The sequence below is a fragment of the Balaenoptera acutorostrata genome, chromosome 16 (genome assembly GCF_949987535.1).
Source record: "Balaenoptera acutorostrata chromosome 16, mBalAcu1.1, whole genome shotgun sequence".
Taxonomy (NCBI): domain Eukaryota; kingdom Metazoa; phylum Chordata; class Mammalia; order Artiodactyla; family Balaenopteridae; genus Balaenoptera; species Balaenoptera acutorostrata.
In genome coordinates, this window is record NC_080079.1 from 27,753,554 (window position 1) to 27,780,279 (window position 26,726).

The 26,726-nt window shown below is 38.3% G+C and overlaps 1 protein-coding gene across 11 annotated transcripts in view; it reads right to left on the reverse strand.

The window, feature by feature from the left end:
* Positions 1-1,303: 1,303 nt before the first annotated feature.
* The window catches only part of BTRC (beta-transducin repeat containing E3 ubiquitin protein ligase), a 197,867-nt gene continuing 172,444 nt past the window's right edge, over positions 1,304-26,726 (reverse strand). For all 11 annotated transcript variants that reach the window (XM_007187315.2, XM_057531305.1, XM_007187319.2 and 8 more), the window contains 11 exons: positions 26,239-26,470; positions 22,768-22,954; positions 17,356-17,452; positions 16,564-16,701; positions 15,972-16,090; positions 13,894-14,143; positions 13,283-13,401; positions 11,307-11,417; positions 9,548-9,626; positions 3,592-3,784; positions 1,304-1,634 (listed from right to left, as the gene is read on the reverse strand). In XM_007187315.2, coding sequence (XP_007187377.1) covers positions 3,623-3,784; positions 9,548-9,626; positions 11,307-11,417; positions 13,283-13,401; positions 13,894-14,143; positions 15,972-16,090; positions 16,564-16,701; positions 17,356-17,452; positions 22,768-22,954; positions 26,239-26,470 — 1,494 coding nt within the window. In that variant the 3' untranslated portion in view covers positions 1,304-1,634; positions 3,592-3,622. The remainder of the gene's footprint in view (positions 1,635-3,591; positions 3,785-9,547; positions 9,627-11,306; positions 11,418-13,282; positions 13,402-13,893; positions 14,144-15,971; positions 16,091-16,563; positions 16,702-17,355; positions 17,453-22,767; positions 22,955-26,238; positions 26,471-26,726) is intronic.

Consider the following 26,726-nt stretch of genomic DNA (forward strand, 5'->3'; position numbering starts at 1 on the left):
CAAGCCGGGTACATACTGATAGTGTTCCCTGTGCCCCAGGTTGGGGGGCACACGTGCCCTGCACCTGAAGCCCCTATAGCTGCTTTTGAAGTGGCCAGTAAGCCTTGGCCCTTGCTGAAGTCCATTTATTTATGTTGCTCACCAACTGCCAGAGGAATTTTATTGGGGAGAGTGGAGAGTAAAATAAGGCCAGGAGAAGGAAGAAAAGGAAAGAGAAGGCAGTTCCTGTGCCATTAATAAACCCTGTGTGCCAAACTTCACCCTGATTCTCTCTCTGGCAGTTTTGCCTTTTATAAATACCAGGTTTGGAAAAGCAGAAGGAAGGTTCTGCAGAGCAAGGTTGAGATGATTAGCTTGATTTTTGAGAGACAATATTTACTGGCTTAAATGAAAAAGACATCACCTTTTAGTCTTGACCACCTGGTAAGCTAGTCTGATCATGGTCTCGGCAAAGATACAGGCGCGCCTGGGTACTTGCAGGCCCTGATGAGGAAATCAGAGACGCGAACCATTATGCAGAATGCAATGAGTGACTGGCTCTGGCCATTTCAACCCTTTCTGTAGGCTGAGCCTTAGCAGTGATTTAAGATGAAGTACAACGCTTTTTATTACACATCTAATTGTTAATGAGAGGAAATGCAATCAGCAACTCCTTTCCACACTCTACATGGAATCGAGGAGACTGCTGAGTCCAGAAAAGATGTGGCCATTGAAGGAGCCCAGGAAATTTCTGCCCCTCCCCCCTTTCTTTGGGGGTGGGTGGGTGGGTGGGTGTTACAAGGAGAAGAGAGAAGAGGTGCAAATACGACGAGAGTACCATGTCTGAGAATCCATCGTTGCCACATAGGGTCACTTGCAGCAAAAGCCTGGGTTTGAAATTTTGACTGAAGAGTACTTAACTCTTCTAAGTATTGCATTTTCTCATTTGCCTTATGATAACTGAGGATACTTTCTTCATACTTTCTTCTCAGGTGGAGCAGATAAACATGTTGAAGGGGAGTGGGAGAAGGGGCAAGAGGAACAGAAACAGAGAAAGAGATGGAAGGAAAGAGGCCCAGATCTTCCAGGGTGTACATTCTTGTTTTCTTTCTTTCTTGCCCCAGAGGCTACACAGACAGCTGTTTCCTCCTAAGCACAGTGGGGCTGGGCAGATCTTGCCAGGTGCTGGGTATTCTTGCAGTTTACAGGGAGACACTGGGTGCTATCTGGCTTGAAGTTGTATCCCCCGTCCCCTAGAAGTGGCTCTCTCCCAGAAGGCTACATAGGAAACTAGTTCTTCTGCTTAACGGCAAAGCAAGAGAGATTCTGGCAAAACACTAAATATATTTATGTCATCTCTGTCTGGAACCAAATGAGGAAAAAACATGTGCAGGAGGAAAGAAGGAGGGGAGGTGGGGTTTAAAAGTTCCAATCATTCACAAAAGATAGAAGACATCTTCTGATAGCAGCATGGAAGCAGTCAGCTGTGCTGAGTAAACCATCCTGGGTCGACTGCAGACCAGCTGTGTCCCAACAGGAGTCTTAAAGCCCCGCTCCTCGGCTAGTCCGGGGAAAGTGGGTGGTAGTTTGATTGTTACTGTTGTTGCTCATCCTGGTATTGGCAGGTACGTTAAATACCGCAACTTTAATGAGTCCTGTGCGAAAACAGAGCACATAGTCATTAGTCCCTTTTCCTATATTTCTCACTTTCTCTAAGAGGAAAAGAATATTAAACTAGCTGTCAATTGGGGGAAAGGCTCAGAGGTGCTTCCTAATGCCCGCTTTCTGTCCATGCCATGCAGGAGCTTCTGTCAAAGGCTACATGGCCTGTTTGGGGACTCGGCAGGGCTCACTGACATGGTCAGGGCTGTAGTGCTCATGCAGAGTGACTCTGATAGCTAGAGATTAAGAATGACTATAGTGGGTGCAGCATCAAGCTTTCAGCTGCTCCCTATAATGGTAGAGTGGGCGAGGACAGCTCTGAGGCTCCGGCCCTTAGTGGCCATGAACGCAATGCGCCACTAACAAAAGTGGGGGAGTGAGGTGAGGCTATCTGGCTGCTTGGCTGGAGGGGACTGGCAGTGTAGATGAGGGGAGAGCCTGATTGTTAGATGTGTGCTCTAGAAGTGCTCCTGGTACCTTCAAGGACAGGTGTGTAGGTGGTGTCTGGAAATGTGGCCTGGAGATTAGGCAGAGGTTGGGACTACAGATACAAATTAGAGATGAGAGCTGAAGCCTCGGGAAGAGATAAGGCAGACAAAGCAGGGAACTCAGATAAGGAAGAAAAGCCCGAGACAGACTCTTAGTGGACATCTACGTTTTAGGGGTGAGAGAAAGAAGGAGACATAAACAATCAGAGAGCCAGGAAGAATATTAAAAATGGCAAAATGATCAAAACCTAAGGAGGAGAAAACTTTGGCAAAAGGAGGGGGTAGGTACATGACGACTACAATATTAATACTAATTAATGGCTAGTTTTTAGTGAGGGCCTGTTATGTGCTAGACACTGTGCTAAGCACTAAGAATTTTACATATAACATTTCAAGGGGATCCTCACAACAGCTCTGTGTGGTAGGTATTGCAACCCTCATTTTACTAATAAGGAAACTAAGGCTCTGGGAAGTTATTTGCCCAAAGGCATGCAGCTAGGATTCTCACCTAGGCCTGTCTGTGTGCCTTGGTTGAGGAAGCAGTGCATCCTCTCTGAGAGAAGTGAGGACTGAAGCGAGCCCAGCAGGGCATGAAACACCCTGTTCAGAAGAACCACTATAGAAAGATGTGCAGAAAAGTGTACTAAATGTGTACTTCTGGCACAAGAATGAGGCAGGTATGGGAAATAAGAAATGACAATAATGGCAATCCTCCCCAGTAGCTAGTACAGTTTTCCCAAACCAGTGATTACCTATATTTGAACTGGTTAGGACACCAAGTATGACATAAATATACCATGGCTATAGATTAAGATGAATATTAGGATCTTTTCTTGCCCCAGAGAGAGGATGGAGACTTGAGTGGGAGATTATATGGAGTTCTCACCAACTCCAGAGCTACTTCCAAGGTAAAAAAATAGTTCTTTTCTTTTTTGGATGCAGTAGGGAATGAGGATAAGGATAAAAGAAAAGCTACCTTTTACAATCAAATGATACTGACAAGGCAGAGCTGTGAGAAAGCAGCCTGATATTTCACCAAGAGATTTTTCCTTTCACACATTAGATTATCTACTTGGGTTAAAGGGTCTCCATTATAGGTGCTAGTTTAATCTGGGAATTACAAAGCCATAGGCTTTGGGGTCAATACTCTTAGTTTTGAAACTGATTCAAATCTCATTTTATTTTCTTAAAAATCCTACTAGATTACTGAGGCAGGAATATTAGTTCTACTACACAAGGATCATCTAGATCTAGTTCAAGAATCATCTAAGAACTGAGGCTGGCTACCTCAACCAAAAGCAGTGTCCAATGTGCAGCCCCAGCCCTGTCTCATGGTGTCAGCTTCTGCTTTACAGGACTTGGAGATATAAAGGGCATGAGAAGGCTCCAAGAACTCACAATACCTTACAGCCAATGTTCCATTTCCTACCCACAGTGCTATGTACACAATTCTTTTTCATACCTGGGCAAGTCTGAGGTCAGTGTATGATTATTTATCTGGAGATATAGGTGTATGTTCGAGAAGGGGAGCGGGGGGGTTCAGCTTGGGCAGCTGGATCATTTAGGAAGTCCCAGATGAGAATTGTGTCATCATGTGAACTACTGACAATCTGGAATTCATCAAACTGGAGTCGGAAAACTCTTCCAGAATGCTCCTAAAGAAGCAGAAACAAAACTTTTGAACTACTCAAAATCAAAAGGACACAAATTCAGCAACTTGTCAAAAGGAGTCTATGGAAAGGCTATGCTGATAGTTTTCTCTACCATTTAGCTGTTTCAAGAATACAGAGAAAAACCTTAACTTGGATTAAAGGCAGGATGGAAAAGTCAAATATTGGGTAGTTGATTTCGTATACAATCAAAGTAATATTTACTAGAGCTGATACATGTCAAATAGTACACTAGTTTCTCATTACTAACTCTCCTAGACTTAGGCTGAATGAGAACATTCTTCAGTACCTCCCTGGCTTTATCCTCTTCTCTGTATTTCTAGGATTCTTTTACAATCAAAGGCCACGGACCGATGAGCAATAATAACTAGTGTGCTGGTATATAGTTATCAATTAACTCTCCCCAATTTGTAAAAGCATTTGCACATTTTATGGTCTAAAAATTTCTATCCTGGCCAATTTCAAGCTACCCATCTGAGTTCAACCAGCTTGCAAAATTCATGAACGTCTAACAATTGGCTCCCATAAGCAGGTATAAGCCTGTTTCACTTAGAATAATGTCCTCAAGTTTCATCCATGTTGTAGCATGTGACAGTATTTCCTTTCTAAGGCTGAATAATATTCTATTCTATTCTATTCCATTCTCTCTCTCTCTCTCTCTCTCCTCTCTCTCTCTCTCTGTGTGTGTGTGTGTGTGTGTGTGTGTGTGTGTATATATATTCACACACACACACATTTTGTGTATCCATTCATCTATCAATGGATACTTGGGTTGCTTCAACCTCTTGGCTATTATGAATAATACTGCTATGAACATGAGTATGCCAAGATCTCTTTGAGATCCTGCTTTTAATTTTTTGGGATATATACCCAGAAGTGGGAGTGCTGGATCACACAGTAATTCTATCATTAATATTCTGAAGAGCCACCATACTGTTTTCCATAGAGGCTGCACTATTTTACATTCTTTACAAGATGTAAATGAGCTCATTAGATAGATGAGCATCTGTGTTCATAAGACATACTGGTCTGTAGTTTTCTTTTCTTGTTATATCTTTGTTTGGTTTCAGTATTAGGGTAATGCCGGCCTCACAGAATTAGGTAGCAAGTATTCACTCTGCTTCTATCTTCTGGAAGAAATTATAGAGAGTTGGTATAATTTCTTCCTTAAACATTTAATAGAATTCACCAGTGAACCCATCTGGGCTTGGTGCTTTCTGTTTTGGAAGGTTATTAATTATTTATTAAATTTATTTAATAGGTATAGGTCTGTTCAGAATGTCTATTTCTTCCTAAGTTGTAGAAGATTGTATCTTTCAAGGGATTGGTCCATTTCATCTGGGTTATCAATTTTGGGGGCATAGAGTTGTTCATAGTATTCCTTTATTAGTATCCTTTTAATATCCACGGGATCTGTAGTGATGCAAAGTTTAATATCAAAAATCAATGTAATACAGCAATTAACAGAATAAAGGTGAAAACCATATGGTCACCTCAATGGATGCAGATAAAAGCATTTAATAAAAACCAACATCCATTCCTAATAAAAGCTCTCAGCAATCTGGGAACTGAAAGGAACCTCCTAATCCCCTGATAATGTATCATGAAAAACCTATAGCTAACATATATCTATATAAAAGTATATATAAAATGGTAAAAGACCAAATGCCTTTTCCCAAAGATAAGGACATCCACTCTTACCAATTCTTTTGAGCACTGTACTGATGGTCAGTACAGTAAAACAAAAAATAAAAAGGGAAGGTACACAGATTGGAAAAGAAGTGTATTTGTACATACTTGCAGTGAACAATCCAGAAATCAAAAATTTTAAATAACATTTATAATAGCATTAAAAATAACAAATACTTAAGGATAAATATGACAAAAGATGTATAAGACCTTTACACTGAAAGCTATAAAACATTGCTGAGAAATTTTAAAAGACCTAAATAAATGGTCTTTATTTAGAAGAAAATTCAATATTGTTAAGAAGTCAATTCTTGCTAAATCAATCTAGATTCAACATGATCCCAATGAAAATCTCAGCAGACTTTTTGTTGTTGAAATTGGCAAACAGATTCTAAAATTCACATGAAAATTCAAAGAATCCAAAATACTTTGAAAAACAACACAGTTGAAGGACTTAACGCTACTTGACTTCAAGGGTTATTAAAAAGCTGCAGTAACCAAGATAGACAAAAAGAGCAATGGGACTGAGTAGGTCCGTAAGTAGACCCACACATATATGGTCAATTTGTTTTTGACAAAGCTGCTATTAAGAAGAAAAAGGGGAAACAAATCTCCAAAGCCATTAATGGCATCTTCTCTATGCCAGGCACTTGTTCTACAGCAATAAATAAAACATAAAAATCTAAAAAAAAAAAAAAGAAGACGAAGAAGAAAAAGGATAGTCTTCTGAATAAATGGAGCTGGAACAATCGGATATCCATATGAACTTTGATCCATACCTTGTACCATCTGCAAAAACTAACTCAAAATGAATCACTGACTAAAATGTAAAACCTGTAAGTATAAAACTTCTAGAAGAAAATAGAGGGGAAAATCTTTGTGACTTCAGATTAGGCAAATACATTTTTTTTTAAGATATAATAGCTAATAACATAATCCCTAACAGAAAAATTGACACACTGGACTTAATCGAAATTAATTTCTGCTTTTCAAAAGATACTTTAAAGGGAATAAAAAAACAAACCATGGACTGGAAAAAAAAATATTAGCAAATCATATACCTAATAAAGGACTTGTATCCTGAATATGCAAAAGAATCTTAAAACTCAATAATCAGAAAGCCACTCCATTTTTAAAATGGGCAAAACATTCAAACACTTCAACAAAGTAGATATACGGATGGCATATAAACATATGAAAAGATGCTCAACATTGGGGCTTCCCTGGTGGCGCAGTGGTTAAGAATCTGCCTGCCAATGCAGGGGACACAGGTTCAATCCCTGGTCCCGAAAGATCCCACATGGTGTGGAGCAACTAAGCCCATGTACCAACTAAGCCCGTATACCGCAACTACTGAGCCTGCGCTCTAGAGCCCGCGACCCACAACTACTGAGCCTGCGTGCCACAACTACTGAAGCCCGTGTGCCTAGAGCCCGTGCCCTGCAACAAGAGAAGCCACCGCAATGAGAAGCCCGCACATGGCAACAAAGAGTAGCCTCCACTTGCTGCAACCAGAGAAAGCTTGCGCGCAGCAATGAAAAGCCAATGCAGCCAAAAATAAATTTTTTTAAAAAGTCCCCCTTTAAAAAAAAAAAAAAAAAGGATGCCCAACATTATTAACATTAGGGATATAAAATTAAGATCACAATGCAGTACAATGACACACTTATTAGAAGGATTCAAAAAAGATTGTACTAAGTATTGGTGAGGATATGGAGTAACTGGAACTCTCATGCACAGTTGTATTACCATGTTAAACTGTACAACTGCTTTGGAAAACAGTTTGGCAGTTTCTAAAAATATTAATAATATACTTACCATGTGACCTAGCCATTCTGTTTCTAGGATTTATCCCAGAGAAATGAAAATATATGTTCATACAAAAACTTGTACAAAAATGTTTATAGAAACTTTATTTGTAATAGGCCCAAACTGGAAATAACCTAAATTTTCATCAATTGGCAAATGGATAAATAAATTTTGGTATAACCATACAATGGGATACTCCTCAACAATTTTCAAAAAGGAAAATTGCTCTATATGAACAACATGGGTGAATCTCAAAATAATTATACTTTGTGAAAAGAAATAGGCAAAAAAGAGTACATACTGTTATGATTACATTTATAAAACACTAGAAAATGTAAACTAATCAATACTGACAGAAAGCAGATCAGTGGCTGCCTGGGGATAGGAGCAAGGAAAAGTGGGGTGGGATGGGAAGGAGGGATTACTATGTAATAGGGGGCATGAGGATATGTTCATTATTTGGCTGAAGTGATGTTTTCACTGTTTTGTACATACATCAAAATTTATCAAGTTGTATACTTAAATATGTCCATGTTATTGTATGTCTATTATACCACAATAAACCTGTTTTTAAAAACTTAGTAAGACAACTCAATAAATAAATGAGGATGAGATGTGAAGACACTTCAAAAGAAGATAAGCACATGAAAAGGTGTTCTATACCATTAGCTATCACAGAAATGCAAATTAAAACTACAACCACTACACACCCACTCAAATGGCTGTAATGTTTTTTAAAACTGACAACACCAAGTCCTGTCAAGGATGTGGAAAAACTGGACATTCACACATTGTTTAGTGGAAATGTAAAATGGTTTGCATTTGTAAACTCCCAAAATGCTACTCTGGGAAATAGCTTGGTAGTTTCTTTTAAATTTAAATATATATTCAGAAATCATACTCCTAGGTACTTACCCAAGAGAAATGAAAGAAAAAAATGTACATACAAAAGCCTGTATGGGAATGTTTTCAGTATCACCAAAGACTGAAAACATTCCAAATGTCCTTAAACTGGTGAATGAATAAAGAAATTAGTTCATCCATACAATGGAATACCACTCAGCAATAAAAAGGAACAAAGTATTTACACATGCAACAATGTGGATGAATCTCAAAAGAAGTGAAAAAAGCCAAATGCAAAAAGCTACATAAATATGATTTAATTTATATGACACTCATAGCAAAACTATAGGGACAGTTGCTAGGGGTTGAGGAGAGGGGATTAATAGGAAGGGGTATCATTTTTGGGGTGATGGAAATGTTCTATATCTTGACTGTGGTGTTTACACAATTGCAAAATTCATAGAAGTACACTAAAAAAGGGACAAATTTTGCTGTATGTAGATTATACTTCAAAAATCAAATGAATTAAAGTACACACTTTAAAAAACCATGTGTGAAACATGCAGGTAAAGCAGTTCTGGTGCTTTAAGAACGAGCTTTAAATCCAACAAGGAAGACAAAGAAATGCATCCCTCTCTTCTCCAAAGCAGAGGCTGCCTAAATGTTGAGAGTCAGGATTCAGAACACTGGGCTTCAAATGCTTGCTCTCATCTTTTCCCTGAATTGTGCAAAAGATTTGTCCTCCCTGGTGCCCCACCTAATCTTTTTCTAATGGAAGCAGCTTTCAAACCTTAAGCCATTTTCTGATCTGGGCCTTTGGCTAACACCACCATAAAGAACTTGGTGCTTTTGAGGTGACATTCTTCCTTCTATGTCACTTCTTTGCCCAAATACCAAGATGTTTGGGCAAGGGGGTATATTAGTATAAAAGAGATGAGATTTAAATTGCTGGAGGCAGCATGCCTTAAATAGGAAGCGTAACTCAGGGGCTGACCAGGGGGTTCACATAGACTCCCCTGGCACTTTTTGCAGGCACAGGTGTGCAGGTCCTCAGATTCTGGACAGGTTCCAATTTGAGTAATTATGTTCTCTCTCCCTAAGTACCCCCTACTGTTTCTGGTGGATAGAGAATTCTTATTCACTTCCTATACTAAACTGTTGTGTAGAGTTGCTGTGCAGCTGTTGAACAGCTGCCACATTCTTCTCCATATACAGTCTCTAAAGCACTTTTGGATGAAAGGCAGCTATATAAACATATTTTATTGTCATGTATTGGTTGCCTTTCCACTTAGTAGTAGGCTTTGTGAAGTTCTAACTATCAAATCCAGCTCTGTATTCCACAGCACATCAATGTTAATTTCTTTCCCTTCCTGCTCCCCAAACCCCTCTAAACAATAAGGCTCTTACCACAAGGGTCCGTAGACAGAGAGTTCCTGCAGGAGCACGGGGGTCCAAAGCAGCTACAAGATCCCACACCTTAATTTTTCTAAAGATCAAAAAGGGGACAAAAATCTTACTTAAAAGCAAAATCAAGGGAACACAGGAAGAATAGCAAAAAGTCATGGCAATAAATATGTACAGTGAAGATAGTTTATATTATAAATGCAGCTCACAGGAATATACAAAAACATTTTTGTTTTGGAGACTCAGTCCTTGCATTCATTCTTAAAAGTGGAAAATGTAAAGCACTGCAAACTTCTTTAAAAAAAAAAAAAAAAAGTGGAAAATGTACGTGATTAACCTAAACCTGAAAAACAGGCTAGCTTTAACCAAACTGAAGAGAGTGAATGGTAAAGTTACACCATACTTTGGGCCAAAAGGAGTTCTTATATCAATACATTAGAACTCTTAATGATAGAAGAGATCACTTAGACCTAAAAACCTATAACTCTGAGGCATCTTCTTTCTGGTCAATTCTAAGAATGGCTCACGTCACACATATCAGAGGAATGGGGTCCATTTAAGAGCTCTGGAGTTTAAGCAAATCCTCATATTTTGATTTAAATAAGAAAAGTATAGCTCTTCTATAAATCAAGTATAGGTCATGTCTCCTCAAGGCAAGTATTAATAACAGACAAAACCCAAGAAAAGTGGGTATAGATCAAAACCAGGGCAATGAGAAAATACAACCTTGGACTCACCTGGAACATGTCATCATACCCTGAACAATTTCCCAAGGGTAGAACAGTGATGGCTGACTCAAAGCAGAGGAAGTGGGTCTGTTAACACTTACTGCTGCTGCTTGAGTTGTCTTGATATATCAGTATAGCCAGCTCATAAACTAAGATAATGTTGTAAGTTAGTTTCTGATATTTAAAAAAGCTGCCAGGGACCTCCCTGGTGGTCCAGTGGTTAAGACTTCACTCCCAAGGCAGGGGGCCTGGGTTCGATCCCTGGTCAGGGAACTAGATCCCACAAGCCACAGCTAAAAAGATCCCATGTGCTGCAACTAAGACCCGGCGGAGCTAAATAAATAAATATAAAAATAAAATAAAATTAAAAGCTGCCAATATTTGAACTGTGGCCTTCTACTTCCCCAAATCAGGCACCTTGATGAGAAGAAATGATAGAGAGCACTTCATAAGTGAATACACTTTTGTAAGAATTTACTATGTGCTTATTAGCATTGCTGGACATGGGCTCTATCCACAACATGAAAGGACTCTATGACCATTCAAAATCAGACTGAAGGAAAGTAAAGATTACTTAACTCATTGTGACTGAAATGCTAGAAGTGAGGACAAGAGGGCTGTACTTTTAGGAATCACTCAAAGGGATAAAAATTCAAGACTGTACCATACTAAGCGCCACCCCCCACCAAGATATTGCTCTCCAACATTTCAGCTTTATTAATAAGTCACTATTTTATATTCATATCCTGATATAGTGGGTTTACCCAGTTCTTTGCTTTATAGGGCTAAACAGATAAATATATAACCAAAAAATTAATGAAATTCATGAGCAAACAAGTACAATTAAATGATTGGGAAGCATATTTTAGAAAAGAGTAAACAAAGGAGAGGTGAATATATGGATTAGACACAAGAAATATTGTATCAGATTTTTTCTGTGATATTTTTTAGAGACAAGGAAAGGTTATATTTAACATTCTAAGGCAGGAGGGATTAACAGGCAGATTTCTTAAAAACACTGTTAGCAAACTCACCCATCATAGGCTCCACTGACTATCCTCTTGTTATCGAATCGAATACAGCGCACCAATTCCTCATGGCCTTCTAACACTCGTAAGCATGCACCACATTCTATGTCCCACAATCTAAAAGAGAAAATTGAGTCAAGTGAATTTTCAGGTATTCTTTTCTAAGCTTAGAATGTTATAATAACATACTTCATACGTCTTTTAAAATATCCAAAAAATAAAATCAATCAACACTCATACACAAATGTATTACTTTCAGTGTAGTTTATTTCTTTTCTGCCATATAAGCAGAAAAATGTACGATTTAAGTTCAAATATGCAGTATATATTTTCAAAGCACCAACCTTCATATAATTCTGTAATCAGGGTCACCAAGGAATATAAAAGATGAATTCAATGTACACAGTTGCCTATGAAGGAAATGACCAAGCCAAGAAAAATAATGTTTCCTAAAATCACAATTAATAAGAAAGAGATGCAGTATGAGTGACATCCTGCCCTCACAAAGTATGTCCACCTTTGTCACCGAGGACACTCTCTGCTTTCACCCCACTGTCCAGGACAGTTTTTCTCATATAATGGAAATGCAAAGTAAGTTCTCAAAAACTTTTATATACTAATTTAAATTATGTATGCTTTCTGACCAATCCAAAGGATTTGTAGGAATGATAATTTCCTTAGATATAACAATATCTCTATCTGTTGTTTTTTCAATGGCCTTTTCATTCCTTAGTACTTCTTTGAAGGAGGGGGAGAGGGTTGATAAATCTTCCAAATTCTATTCATATGTGTGTCATTCATCTTCATGAAGGAAAAATACCAAAAAGTACTTCAATTTGTGGATTCTTCATAATTTCTTTATAATTTCAAAGACTGGCAACTCCCTGGCCAATTATGTAATGCTAAGAAAACAAAATGCACAATTTCTAGCAGGGAAACAAATCTTTTTTCTTTTTTTAGAACAGTGGCAAAGAGAAAAGGCCTTTAGCTATTTATTAGCACTTTTCAACTGCAGGCAGGAGAAATTTAAAGAGAAGGGCCTTCAACCTCCATTTTTATCTCTCTTGCTCACTTCCTCTTTCAAGCAGTACTTTTTTTTTTTTTTTAATTATTTATTTATTTATTTATTTATTTATGGCTGCGTTGGGTCTTCGTTTCTGTGCGAGGGCTTTCTCTAGTTGTGGCAAGCGGGGGCCTCTCTTCATCGCGGTGCGCGGGCCTCTCACTATCGCGGCCTCTCTTGTTGTGGAGCACAGGCTCCAGACGCGCAGGCTCAGTAATTGTGGCTCACGGGCCCAGTTGCTCCGTGGCATGTGGGATCTTCCCAGACCAGGGCTTGAACCCGTGTCCCCTGCATTGGCAGGCAGATTCTCAACCACTGCGCCACCAGGGAAGCCCCAAGCAGTACTTTTTTTTTTATTTTTTTTTTATTTGTTTATTTATTTATTTTTGGCTGTGCTGGATCTTCGGTTCGTGCGAGGGCTTTCTCTAGTTGCGGCAAGTGGGGGCCACTCTTCATCGCGGTGCGGGGACCCGCTCTTCATCGCGGTGCGCGGGCCTTTCACTATCGCGGCCCCTCCCGTTGCGGGGCACAGGCTCCAGACGCGCAGGCTCAGTAGTTGTGGCTCACGGGCCCAGCTGCTCCGTGGCATGTGGGATCTTCCCAGACCAGGGCTCGAACCCGTGTCTCCCGCATTAGCAGGCAGATTCTCAACCACTGCGCCACCAGGGAAGCCCCAAGCAGTACTTTTTAAATAGGTCTATCTGGTGATAAAACTATTACGGGAAGGAAACACATCAACAAAAGGCTTTGCTATACTGCCTCTCTGCTTGGGGCAAACTTTTGATCTGTAAGAAGCTACAGAAACTGAAAAATGTTTTATTATAAACATAACACAGTTGAAGATTTGTTTGATCTGTGCACAAACAATGAATGGCAGGATAACAGTGATCCCTTCTGGGCAAGGGCACCTGCTGCTCACCTGATAGTGTTGTCAGATGAGCCACTCACGACTAGCCTGTCTCTGTACTGCAAACAGGCGATTCCACGTTTGTGTCCATTTAAGGTCCTTACAAATTCACAAGTACTTGTGTTCCATACCTGAAACAAAAATAGCATTTGGCAGTTGATCTGGTGCTTTTACTAGTAAAATCTATGGCAACTGGAGTTTTTGGGAAGCAGAAAATAGGACTGAACTAATAGGGGGAATTCAACTTTTCAAACCAATCCAAATCAAACCAAAAAATGACAAGTTTAATTCATAGTAGTATACAGCTAATTTGTAGCTGGCTGCTGTCACATGAGAATCCTCAAATTGATGTACTCTTATGGGGTTAGTCTGGTCTTGCAGACAAATTTTCTTGAACCTAAATTTACCCCTGCCCTTTTCATACTCACCTTTACAGGAATAAAAACCTAATTCAAATTGTCACACAACCTATCTCACTCATTACCTTTTTATGCATAAACTAGTATTTGATTTAAATATTAAGTATTCTACAGTGAGGGTTAAATATGAAACTGCCCTTGAGCAGATTTCCACATGAACTCCCCTTTTCTAAGTTGGGGACTTACTGAAAAATGCCTTATTACCTTTATAGTCCTATCCCCAGATGCAGAAACGATGTACTTGTCATCAAAGTCTACGACATTGACTGCAGCTCGGTGTCCAACAAGCACCCTCCTGAGGGTGATGTCAGTTGGGGAGGCCATATCCCACACCGCAATGGAACGGTCTTTGGAACAGGTCACCATCATGCCATTATTGAAACGCAAGTGCAGAACTGCTTCACAATGGTGAATCAATGTGTTTAGCATTTCACCTGTATTTACATCCCACACCCTGGAACAAACAACATTAAGGTTATCTTAGATTGAGGAGGAACTCATGCTACAGTCTATTACAAGTATTGGACCACCTCACTCCCCACCCTTCCCACCCTATTCTCATAGTTAGTGTTACACCCTACTTTCCTTCTGCAGCTCTGAAGTTGAGCTGAGCTAAAGTGTACTGATGGACCATGGGGAAGTGGTAGACAGAGGGCTGGACTGGGAGAGTAGGAAGAGGAAGGGGATGGGATGCTGCCAATGTGAAACCTGGGCTAGTTTCAAGGGGCTGGAATGAGGTTGCAGTGACCATCACCAGAGAATTGGCCACAGACTTCAAGATTATCATAAACCTTCTAACATTCAATCTGATACATTTTAAACTGGGAATCTGATTAATAACTACAGCATTGGTGATCCCACAGACAGCCCTCAGGTCTTAGACTGACATAGGCCAAGAAGCTTCCCTAACAGACTGACTTAGTACTATGGATGTGAGTTTGATGACCCTGGACCTTAGTTTTCACCACATAGGTCAAGGCCTAAAATTATCTAGACTCTAAATGTAAGGCCCCATTTTTGTGCTTTAAATGAGTGTAGGGATCAAGAACAGCCATCCCAATATCAATATGGGCTTCACAGCATAGTGTGGGACCCTTGGATAGCTTGAGAATTTTTTGTGCAGGTATATTTTACTTTGATCACTCTATTTTTGTATATTTATTTTGTTTTTTACAACACATTTTATTTCTTTTTTCAGTTTAACCCTCTTTTAGAAAATCATTTTTCCCTTGTCCTATAAATGATGTTAGCCTCTACAATCTTTCAGCTTCCTTGAGGCACTCCACAAGCACCAATAAATGTTAAATGTTGATAACTCTAAGTACAGAATTTGCTATGCCTTTAAGTCAAAAGACAAGAAACAGGAATGGCCTTTTCTATTCACAGAGGATAACTTGGAATGGTAAACATTTAGCTTCAGAGAATCTAACAATGCAGTTAACTGCTTTTTTTCCTATTTTTTTAAAGTTACTTTTGATGCATTATGTTTGCTAAATCCTTTAGCTCAAGGCAAAATTCCTAACAGAGGTTTCTAGTCTAGTAGTGCTGCTAGTACCCAGAACTCAAGCTACACTGGACTCCAGCAGCATAATGGCTGTGTCATCAAATCACTAACGCCTCTGGAAATTGAAGGTCCCTCCCTGAGTGAAGCTTGCAATTAAAAACTGCAGGGACAGCAGGGGAGGGGTTGGCAAAGAGAGAGCTTTGCTCACCTGTACACATTTTAAAGGAGATAGGCATGCCTGTACTACAGTTATAACCACTAGAAAGGAAGGCTTCATTCCATTCATGTCATTCCCCTGTGAGGTGGTTTTTGTAAGAAATGCAAGGTTTACCAAGTTTCTATAATAGATGATTCCCCCAAATCAAAATAGATTATGTAGTTTCTATTTTTTTGTAATTAAAAAAAATTTTTATTTTTAAATATTTATTTATTTATTTAGGCTGCGCCAGGTCTTAGTTGCGGCACGTGGGATCTAGTTCCCTGACCAGGGATCGAGCCGGGGCCCCCTGGATTGGCACTGCAAAGTCTTAACCACTGGACCACAAAGGAAGTCCCTGTAGTTTCTTAAATGTACAAAAATGTAAACTTACCGTAACCATTCCTAAATCAAGTTTCTAGTTCTAGACTGACACAATGATGGGGAGAGCTGGTGGTTTATTCTTCTTTGGTTATGAAGTTTCATAACTGTGTTCAGCAGATGCATACAAAATTACTATCTAAGACAGAACAGAGTGAATCTGATATTTCAGAGTTCAAAAGATCATTTGAAATTTTCTACCTGACTGTGGAATCCGATGATCCAGTTATGATCACCCTCTCGTCATACTGGAGACACAGGACAGAACCTGTGTGGCCTGTGAGAATTCGCTTGCATTCCAATGTGCTTTTATCCCAGATCTAGGATGGCAAACAAGATCCTTTTGATCATCGTGATAATGGGGTGCTGCAGAGACTTGCTGGCTCTATTATGTGTTTGATTCCCCAAAAGAATCAAAGCCCGGAATAGTGTGGAATGCATTCTTTCCTATAGGTATAGCTAAGCACCTATATATATGTGGCTTCAGTACTAATGCAGACTTTATCCTTTTCATTAAGGAACAGCGGTAGCCTATAATTATGTGAAGGCCAAAAGAGTAATAGCCCATTCAGTGCACTTCAAGAAGAGAATTTAACCCTAGCCCTATCCATTTGCATGTGTTTCTGGAGGGAAGCAGGCATTTTTCCTTTAAGGAAATTTTGGCTTTTGGACTGGAAACAATCTAAAACTCTTACTTTCTGGAAATACTGCTTAGAGTTTATGCTTTAGATTGCTTTATACTGTGGTCATCCTCACCCCTTCTGCTACTTTCCCATAACTGAAGAGACCTCACCTTGATTGTATTGTCTCGAAGGCCGCTTACTATCTTCTGATCATCATACTGTAAACAATAAACTCCTTTGCTTGTTTCACTTCGGCAGTGGATTCTCTGTAAGCTATGTCTTCCACATCTCCAATTAGATTCTATTGTCTAGGAAGAAGGAATGGTAAAGAAACAATAATTAGGAAAGGACTAGAACTAAGCTCATATCTGACTTTCATGGCAACCAATGACAAATGCTCAATGCTTTACTCTACTGGATATATAAAACTTAAGGCATTTTTTAAAAAAAGCCACTATTTAATGCTGTAAAACATTTTTCCATGTGCAAAGTAATTAAAGATTTATTTCCTAGAACTCTCCTGTATATAACTCATTCAACTAAATAATAAACCAGCTAGAAAGAGACTGTTCACCAACAGAGAGCAAGCTATGAACCACATGAGGTTACCTACTCAGTGCTCATCTTCCATTTATGGTGGCCATTTCTACCAGTGAACTTCCACAGAGGCTCAAATCAGAAGATATTTGAATAATGGCTTATAAGTGCAACTTCAGCAGTTTCACTGCTGTTATCGTATTCTCTCTCTCATCTATTTATCTATCAGTAAACAATTTTTAAAAGCTTAAAATTTTTTTTGCCTGGGAATTTACTATATTTTACCTATCCGACTCACTTGTAAAGAAATTGATTTTTAACCCACACAATAAACCCTAATGGGTTTGCTGTAACAATGCTGTTACTGAAGAATGTTGATGATTCTCTAGTATTTGGCAAATACCCAAATATACATAGATTCTTACCTCAATATCTTGTATGATTTTAGGATAAAGTGCTCTATAAAAAGAGTTGGGAGGAGCATTCCCATCAGGAGGTTTGTTTTTGAATAAATACTGTCCCCTAAAAAACAACAAATATTTCCAAATAAAAATCATAATATTATACATTTACAAGGAACTTCCTATTTCTTCAAAGTGTTTTCACAGTTACCATTCCATATAATCTCCATAACTAGCCTGGAGAGGTGTGAAGTTAAGCTCGATTTCAGGAGTCCATGTCAAGGAGGAACTTTCTGGGCTCAAAGGAACTCTGCCAACATTGATTTGCTTTTGGGTAAAACAGAACATCAGAGTGTCAGGCCTTCAGGAATATTATGTCAATAGACAAATGGAATGCATATAGTCAGAATTCATCTGCTGACTATCAGACCTCTGTATAGACAGATTCATTAGCCTTATCTTTTGAAAATTTTGTTAGTGATGATAACTACCACCTTTGAACTAGGCACTTGCCCCAAAGACTTTTGTTTTCACTGAGTAAAAGCTGTGCCAGTGTCAGTGGAGTCTAGCATTGTGGGCAGCAGGAATGGCTCTGTCACAGAGATCACTTTTTCTAGTCTCCAGTTATATGGGGTAAGGTGTGTTGGCGGCTCAGGCACCCAGGCTGCTGGTGATCAGTGTAGCTATGCTTTAAAAGGAGCAATTTCGACAGAAAACAAAGGGATCACAGGAGTGTCCAGCAGCAAGTATGAAAGCAGATAAAAAAGAGAAATGCCTAGGGCTTCCCTGGTGGCACAGTGGTTAAGAATCTGCCTGCCAATGCAGCGGACACGGGTTCGAGCCCTGGTCTGGGAAGATCCCACATGCCACGGAGCAACCAAGCCCGTGAGCCACAACTACTGAGCCTGCGCATCCGGAGCCTGTGCTCCGCAATGGGAGAGGCCGCGACAGTGAGAGGCCTGCGCACCGTGATGAAGAGTGGCCCTTATTCGCCGCAACTGGAGAAAGCCCTTGCACAGAAATGAAGACCCAACACAGCCAAAAATAAATAAATAAATAAATAAATAAAAATTTAAAAAATAAAAATAAATAAATATATAAATAAAACAATTATTAAAAAAAAAAAAAAGAAATGCCTAAGAGCACTGTGCTGTCCAGTCTAAGGCACAAAATTGACTTTCACAGGTGTGTTCCTGGCTATGTACATACATACATGGATTTTATTGCCTTTCCTTGATTCCAGTGAGCAACATTTGTTAGCACCTCCTTCCTTATGACAGCACATCTCTGGAATACTCATATCCCAAGCTAGATCTTTGCTACAAAAAAAAATCAGTAAATGGCAATCACTTCCTGCTGGGTAAAAAATTTAATTCCTCATCCTGAAGTTAAGAACCCACCAAACACGGTGTGCAAGCTAGTAAACCCCACTATGGGTGTACTAACTGCTGTTCTCATTGGCACTGTGCCTTGCAAAGTGGAGATAGGCAGAAATGCCTCTGAGTGTAATCCTGGCACCAGAGAAATCATGTTTTCCACTCATCCACTGAAATCCAGTCATCCACTCCTCCCTCTGTAGCTCCATTACAAAATAATTAATTGTTCAGTGTCTCTAGGAACACGTCTCCCCTGCCCTCTTCCTATTATACACCTTGAAAATTAGTTGAGAAAATTTCCTATTAGGAAGGTAGCTGGCTCTGACTTCTGTGTTGATACAAAAAGGGTAATCTGCAACAGAGAAGCTAATAGTTTTTTTTTTAAAAGGGACTAATAGGAACAAGAAACATGATACATCAACATAAAGAAAAGGGCAAACAAGACACACTATGAAATAATTTGGGCTTGAAGATACACTTCTCTGAACAATATTATTCTATAAACACATTGCAGGCAAACAGATTCTGAATGAAGAGGTTCTAATCTGGTTAATAGGGAATTCCCTGGCAGTCCAGTGGTTAGGACCCGGCACTTCCACTGCTGGGGGACCGAGTTCAACCCCTGGTTGGGGAACTAAGATCACGCAAGCCGCACAGCTCAGCAAAAAAAAGAAAAAAAAATCTGGTCAATAATTACGATTTAATAGTTTCAACGTCAACATCCTTTAATGAGGTAAGAATCACTATATTCATTTGGCAGATGAAGAAATCAAATGTCAGGGAGGTTAAGCAACTTGCCCAAGGTCACACAGCTAGTGAGTAGACCTGGGATTTGAATCTAAGTCTGACTTCAGAGGCCACACTCTTAATTACTTTATATCTCTGGTGGGTTTTTTTGTTTGTTTTTTAAATTTTTATTTATTTATTTATTTTTGGCTGCATTGGGTCTTCGCTGCTGTGCGCAAGCTTTCTCTAGTTGCAGAGTGGGGGCTAACTCTTTGTTGTGGTGTGCGGGCTTCTCATTGTGGTGGTTTCTCTAGTTGCAGAGCACAGGCTCTAGGCGAGCGGGCTTCAGTAGTTGTGGCGTGTGGGCTCAGTAGTTGTGGCTCACGGGCTTAGCTGCTCCACAGCATTGGGATCTTCCCGGACCAGGGCTCGAACCTACGTCCCCTGCATTGGCAGGTGGATTCTCAACCACTGCGCCACCAGGGAAGCCCTAACTACTTTATTGTCTCTCAAGGCCCACCATTTCTCAGAGATTCCTGTCCTCCTTTTAATCTCTGGCAATCGTATACAGGCACCCCAGGATTTTCTTCATATGCAATGAAACTATACCCTAAGGAAAGAGAAATCATACAAACCTCTGATCTCATTTTCTACCTCACTGTATTTATCACACCTTGCTAAAGTGTTTGAATTTCTTTGAATCAAAGGTGCTACCAAAAAGGGTGGCTAAGTGTTGAAAACTGGTTTCTCAGTCTATATTTATTTTGTAAGTCAAAACCTTTTATGATGGAAGCCCTTTGACAACAGGGGCCACTTCTATGTGAAACGCCTAGTACTTTTGAGAGTGTGAGGACATGATAAATGCTAAATATTAAATTCAGAATGTTATCATAAAATGTGATCTGCTGATTAAGAAAATGGACTTTTCCCAAGCGGTCTTTTATTATACTTTTAAGAGTCACCATTACTGAGCAGAGAGAATATTCAGTATTATTCAAGAGAGAAAATAAGAGTTCATGTCCTAGGGGCAGACTGTCAAATTCGTCTAGATATAAAATACAACAGTAGAGTGGAAATTAAAGCCAAAGCTTTTTTAGAAAACTGTATTTATTTATTTTTGGTTGGAAGAAATGGAAGAAACTTTCAAAGACAGTATTTGGGGAAAGGTAGTATAACAGACTTTATTGACAAAGGAGGCTTGGTTAAGACAACTTGCAAGAAAAAAATTAAAAAGTGATCATAGATTAATTTTTTTTTTTAAGTGGGGAAGGACAACTAACACAGGAAGAAAGGCAACATGTAAAAATAAGCAGCCACAGAATGTGAGGGGGATACTGGAGGCGATCTTCATGGGGTGAACAAATATTTGAAATTTCATGGGTCTATATCAAGCTAAGATGATAAATATGGCCAAACACAAAGGAATACAGTCAGAACTCTGAAGGATACTCAAAAGAGCAGGAATGGGTTTCTATGGTTGAAGAGATAGAGGGAAGAGTGATAATTGGTGCTGAATCCTGAATTATTTCTCAGCTATACCTTCACACACCCTTTTAAAAGGCCAAAAAGCCGTCTGTTCAATGATCTTACTTGGTTTTTTCTTCTGTATAACTAACATAATAGATCTTTAGTGCCAACCCTAAGCAAAACTGTGGAGCCTACATTTATCTTTGGCATTTTCACACGTATGTGTCAAGATCTGTCCATCTACTTCTTGTTCTCCCTGCCTTCAAAAAAAGAGACTTTGTAAAGTCCCAAGGTGTGATAAAGGCTTATTGTCATTTACAGTCCAAATGGGAACAAAGTACATTTTAACAGGGAACAAAACCTTTATAGCTATGGGAATAAGTCTCTACAACTGAAATTTCAGGTCAGGACTTATTTGGAGGGGAGTTTCTTTTCATTTTTTTTTTTTTTTCCCCTGAAGGGTGGAGGAATATTCCTAGCTGCCCTAAAATTTTCCCATGTAAGCAACTGCCTCCTCTATTTCTAAGGCTCATCCTGGCATGCTTAGCAAAATGATGGACTTTGAATGCCATACAACTATATACTTTTTTGCTTTTTTATACAATATAAAGAGTTTATTTCCAAATTATGAAATAAGTTATGAAAGATAAGATTTCTAGTTTTCTATATAGTGAAATAAGTGAGAATAAAGAAAACATATTTGGGGAGGAGAAATAATAACTTTCACTTATGCAATTTTTATATAGCCAAAAATTGCCTGGCATTTGCTTCCTAATTTAATTGAATTTGGGAGAAATTTTAAAGTCTTCCTAATAGCCAGAATGACAGAAATCTCTTGAAGCACTTGGTATAATATTTAGAGGTCATTATGTTTATTATGCTTTAATGAATTTCAAAGGTGCAAAAAAAGAAAGGGAGCTGACTATATTTTTATGAAAATTGCTAAGAAAAGCTGATCCTCCATTCTTAACTGTTCTGTATCTCTTTATGATCCACGATAAACAATTCATAAAATTAATTGCTCAGGATATCACTGAGCATATATATGCCTGCTGGTGCATATCTACCAACTAAAACATTCAATATGTCACCTTTATTTTATTTATGAAATATTCACACCCAACTTTCTTATAGTGACATTATAGAGACATCCTCCGAGAGAAAATTATATATAGAAGACATCTTCCAGAAGTTCTAATGAAATGGTACCATTACATTAAGAGAACAACAAAATTGGTGACTATCTCTTGGGCTGCTAACTATATAATGCCTTAAGGGATTCAGGATTAAGCAGTAAAATCTTGAGAAAATATAAGAGTCTTAAAAAGAAACAATGATTTATACTAAATTCCAATCTTCCCTCTTTCTGATGGCTTGAGTTCATATTCTAGTTGGGCATAAAAATAATTTTGATTACAAAGATGATAAAACACCACAGGCAAGGGCTGAAGGCAAGAAATCTGAAAAAGAAAATAATTATTTGTTCTGGATTATTTTAGGGGAAAGCTAGATCTGATGGCTTCTGTGTGATTCAAAGCCATCTACTTGCCTTATAAATTGCCCATCAGCCCTTTTTCAGGATACCAATCTCTGCCCAGAGAACAGAACGCTTCAAATAGAATGGCTGGCCAGTTTTTTATGATTTTTTGCAAAGCAGTATTAACACATTATTATGTCACTTATGAGTGACTGGTCAGGAGAAAAACTGCCAAGTACACGAACAACTATTTAACATTTTTTGCTATAAAACAGCAAAATCACTGTATCAAAAGATAAGTGGTCTCATGGCTCCCAATAATACTGTATTCCAGAGACTAAAAGGCCAGGTCCTGAAGCTCTGTAATAGTAAGAACGTTAAAAGGCTCACCACCCTCTTCGTTCTGCCAGGCCTCTCCACAGAGAATCTGTCCTGACCATTCTCTCGATGAGCTTCTTCCATAACATGCCATCAGATGTCACTCGGTACCATTCCTTGCACACAAGTTCAGCAGCACATAGTGATTTGGCATCCAGGTATGACAGAATGTTCTCAGCGATGTGATCTAAACCCCGAGCTTTCGGTGGGGGGAGGAGGCAAAGAAAAAGAACATAGATAGTGGTGAATGATTTTTTACAAAAGGTCTTTTAAATCAGAACAGCATTTATTCTGCTATGAAGGCACACTACTGTCCCTAGTGTGGTCAGTTTCTTTTTCAAACAGACTGGGGTAAAATGAGTGTCAATAATTTTTCTATAAGGTTACAGAAATGAACAGTATTTTCCATCTTCCTTTAGATAAGGAAGTGAAAACTAACAACCAGCAAACCCCCCAAGATATTAAAAATAAAAACATTTCCAGGAAACAATTCACATCTATCTATATGGATTTTGGCACTAGGGGATGTTCTATGGATGGCATCTCAAACTCTGTGGTTCAGACCCCCCCACACCCCAATTCTCTATATTAGGTCCATTTCTCATTCTGTTTCTATTACTGCTGCAGTTCCTAAGCTGTTCAGTAAAAGAAATATCCTTTAAATGTACTGGGGGAGAGGCACTAAGTCAGAATGTTCTGGATTATAGAATTCTGGGCATGCAGAAAGGAGAGAAGAAGGAAATACAGAGTGGTATAGAAACATCCCAAGAGGAATGACCGAGAGGTATGTTTAAGTTCAAGTATGAGTTTAATTTTAGATGTTTAAAAAATATAATTGAGAACAGTTGCTGCTATAAAGCCTAAATGACAGTTGGCCAAAAATGGAAAAAAAAAAAATCCCAGACCAATAGATAACTTAGAATTTCAGAGACTATTTTTGTAGGATATACAGAGAAAAACAGTGGAAGTAGATCTTGGACTGTGTTAACTGGGTGGGCTTCTCAATTACGATTCTCTACTACCCAAATCTGTACTGGGGCCTCAGAGGAACAAATCCTATAAAATAGGATATTCGCACTAACTTTTGGCTGCTGTTCTAACTCACAAGTGAGACAAAAACATTCAAAGTTATTTCTCTTTACAGGTTACATATCAGAGGTTTGCTAAAGACTTAAATAGTGCAGAAAAGATTCCTTCATACTCTGATTCCCTTAGGCACAAACTTAACAAACAGGAGAGAGAATACCACATTTCATTTTGTGTCTTTCCCCTGAATCATACAAAGACACATTTGGATGCCATTAGCAAAAATCCAAATGTGCTTAAACATTATTTTAATTATAAAAATTGTATGGATATCAGTCACATTTTTCAGCAGATTTGGAAAAGAAAGCATTAAATGGATCTTGTTTGGCTGGCATCACATGTTCATATTTAAGCACAAGCAGATGGAGGCATTCATCACCTAATTCTTATTAAAGAAACATGACTATAAGCCAATTAAAGATATAATAATTAGTTCGTCATACAAAATACAGTAATGGCACAATTTCTGCATCTTTATATTGAAACTTCCTACACCATCAGAAGTTCCCAAAATGCATTCCTGTTTTTAACGGCTGGCATGAAATTGCTCCTGATCTTTCACTCTGTCCCTATAATAAGTCTTTGGAAGTAATTTCACCTAACACTCCAAACAAACCCATTACATTAATGGATTACAGGCATTTTTTGAAGTAGTTTGGTTTACTAAATGCAGCCAGATGGTGTAGGTTCATAAGTTAAAGTGGCCATAAAGCATTAGACTGATGATTTAGTGTCTTATAAAGTGGTCAGCAGATATACATCAGAGATTGGTATTAGGCAAAGGATACACAAGTCTAATCATCTCCTGTTCAATTCTTAGTGGTATATGCTTGAGATCGTAACATGTCTCAGTGACTGGGAAGAGCACAGTAATGAGGTACACACAGATTGTTCGCACAAAGAAAACTGTTTGCCTATGACTAAAATAAAATCCAATGAGTGAAGAAGAGGCAGAAATCTATTCTACTTAACAAAAGATATAGGAACAAACTCAGCTTGAAAATGGTTATTTCTAAGATATAAATAGGCATTTCTTTTATTTTAAAGGGCAATTTAAATTCCAATTTTGGAAAAACAAATTTTTAAAAAGATATAATTGGCAAAGGTTAAGCAAAGTGGTAATATGCAGTTTGGGGGGGAAGGTATAAGTTGGTATATTTTTCTTAGAGGATAGTTTGGCATATGTATTAGAAGCCTTAAAAAATGTTCATAATTCATTAATATAGAAATCCCACTTCTGGTATTTTTTTCCCTAGGATGCCCAAAAGATGAATAAGAATGTCCACCACAGCACAGTTTATAATGGAAAAAACATTTTAAACTACCTAAATGTTCAATAAAGGGTTTAAATAATATGTGCTTCAATCACCATAAATAATAAATACTATAAAAAAATTATTTTTTAAAAGAACCAACACTTAGAAAAACACATTAAGAGAATACAGTAAGAAAAAAATGTTACAAACACTTATGAGGGAAATATACACACCTAGGAAAAATATTAATAGCATATTAGTAGTTCTCTCTGAATGGTAGGGTTCTGGTAAATTTTATTTTTATATTTTAAACTTTTTTGAATTTTCTAAATTTCCCATAAGTGCTATAATCAGCAAACAACTGAAAAAAAATAAAAACAAGATAAGCTATTTTAGAGATTCACTTACTTTTGTACTATTTTTCTTTTAAAATAAGCTATTAACACAGGTGAGAAACTTGTATTTTCCTGAGACAGCATTTCCCCCAAATACTGATGCCTACATAGTATCCTAGATCACCATCAAGCATTCAGTGAAACAACCACAGCACTCTCCAAAGTATTTTAAGTGTGTGTGTGTATATGTGTGTCTGTGTATGTACAAATATATATATACATTTTAAAAAATATATAGTTTATAATAGCTATTTAGTTCCTGAGCAGTGAGATTGTTAACCCTGGCATTTACATATTTAATATCACAACAAGGCTCCTGAGATACCATTCTTTCTAAAATATTCAATTAAAAATGTTTCTTATTCATTCCTATAATGTAAATATTCTGTTGATAAATTCCCATAGAAATCCAAATTCAAATACATTAGTTAATATACCTTAAAACTAAGACACATCTCAAACCAGACAACACCTCAGAAAAGATTCTATTTAAACCTACGTGTGAGTAAAAATAGGGTGAATAGAGACAGGGAGAAGAGAGGGGAAAGAGGAGTCTCTATTATTTATAGAGTTTGATTTTTTGTATTTATATCCCAAGAAGGTATAATTAAAATACTCAGTTTGTAAAAATCAAGCCAACAAAGATTTTTTAAAATAGAGAGATATAGAGCTGTAGATTTAGTATGATTATCACTGTAACATATCTTCCAGGCAAATTAATGGCTCACAAACATCTGTAGACATACCTGGCAGAGCAGTTATGAAATCCCTCTGCAACATAGGTTTAAGATACGAGTTTATGTGCCCATGTTGGTAATGACACATTTGGGATATAAGATGTTCCACAAATTCCACTTGATCGGACTCTGACCACTGCTCAAAATATTTGACACACAGTTCCTTTTCCTTCTCATAGCTTGCCGAGAGTTTCCGTTGCTTGGGCACAATCATACTGGAAGTGCCATTGGCAAGTTTTGTCTGTAGAAGAGGTGGATTGAAAGAAACATATAAGTATTGAAAATAAGGGAAATTATATAATTTTCCAGTCTGGCATGCTATGTTATGTATGTCTCATATGATGGAGCTCACTCTGTTACTCTATTAGTAATTGGATGTTTGCAAACAGCAGTTACATGGAAAAAGCCACAGAAATACCACAGCAAGTTGGTAAATCAGGAATACTGCTGGATGACAAGGTATCCATTTCCAAAAGTTCATAGGAAAGCATTATTTG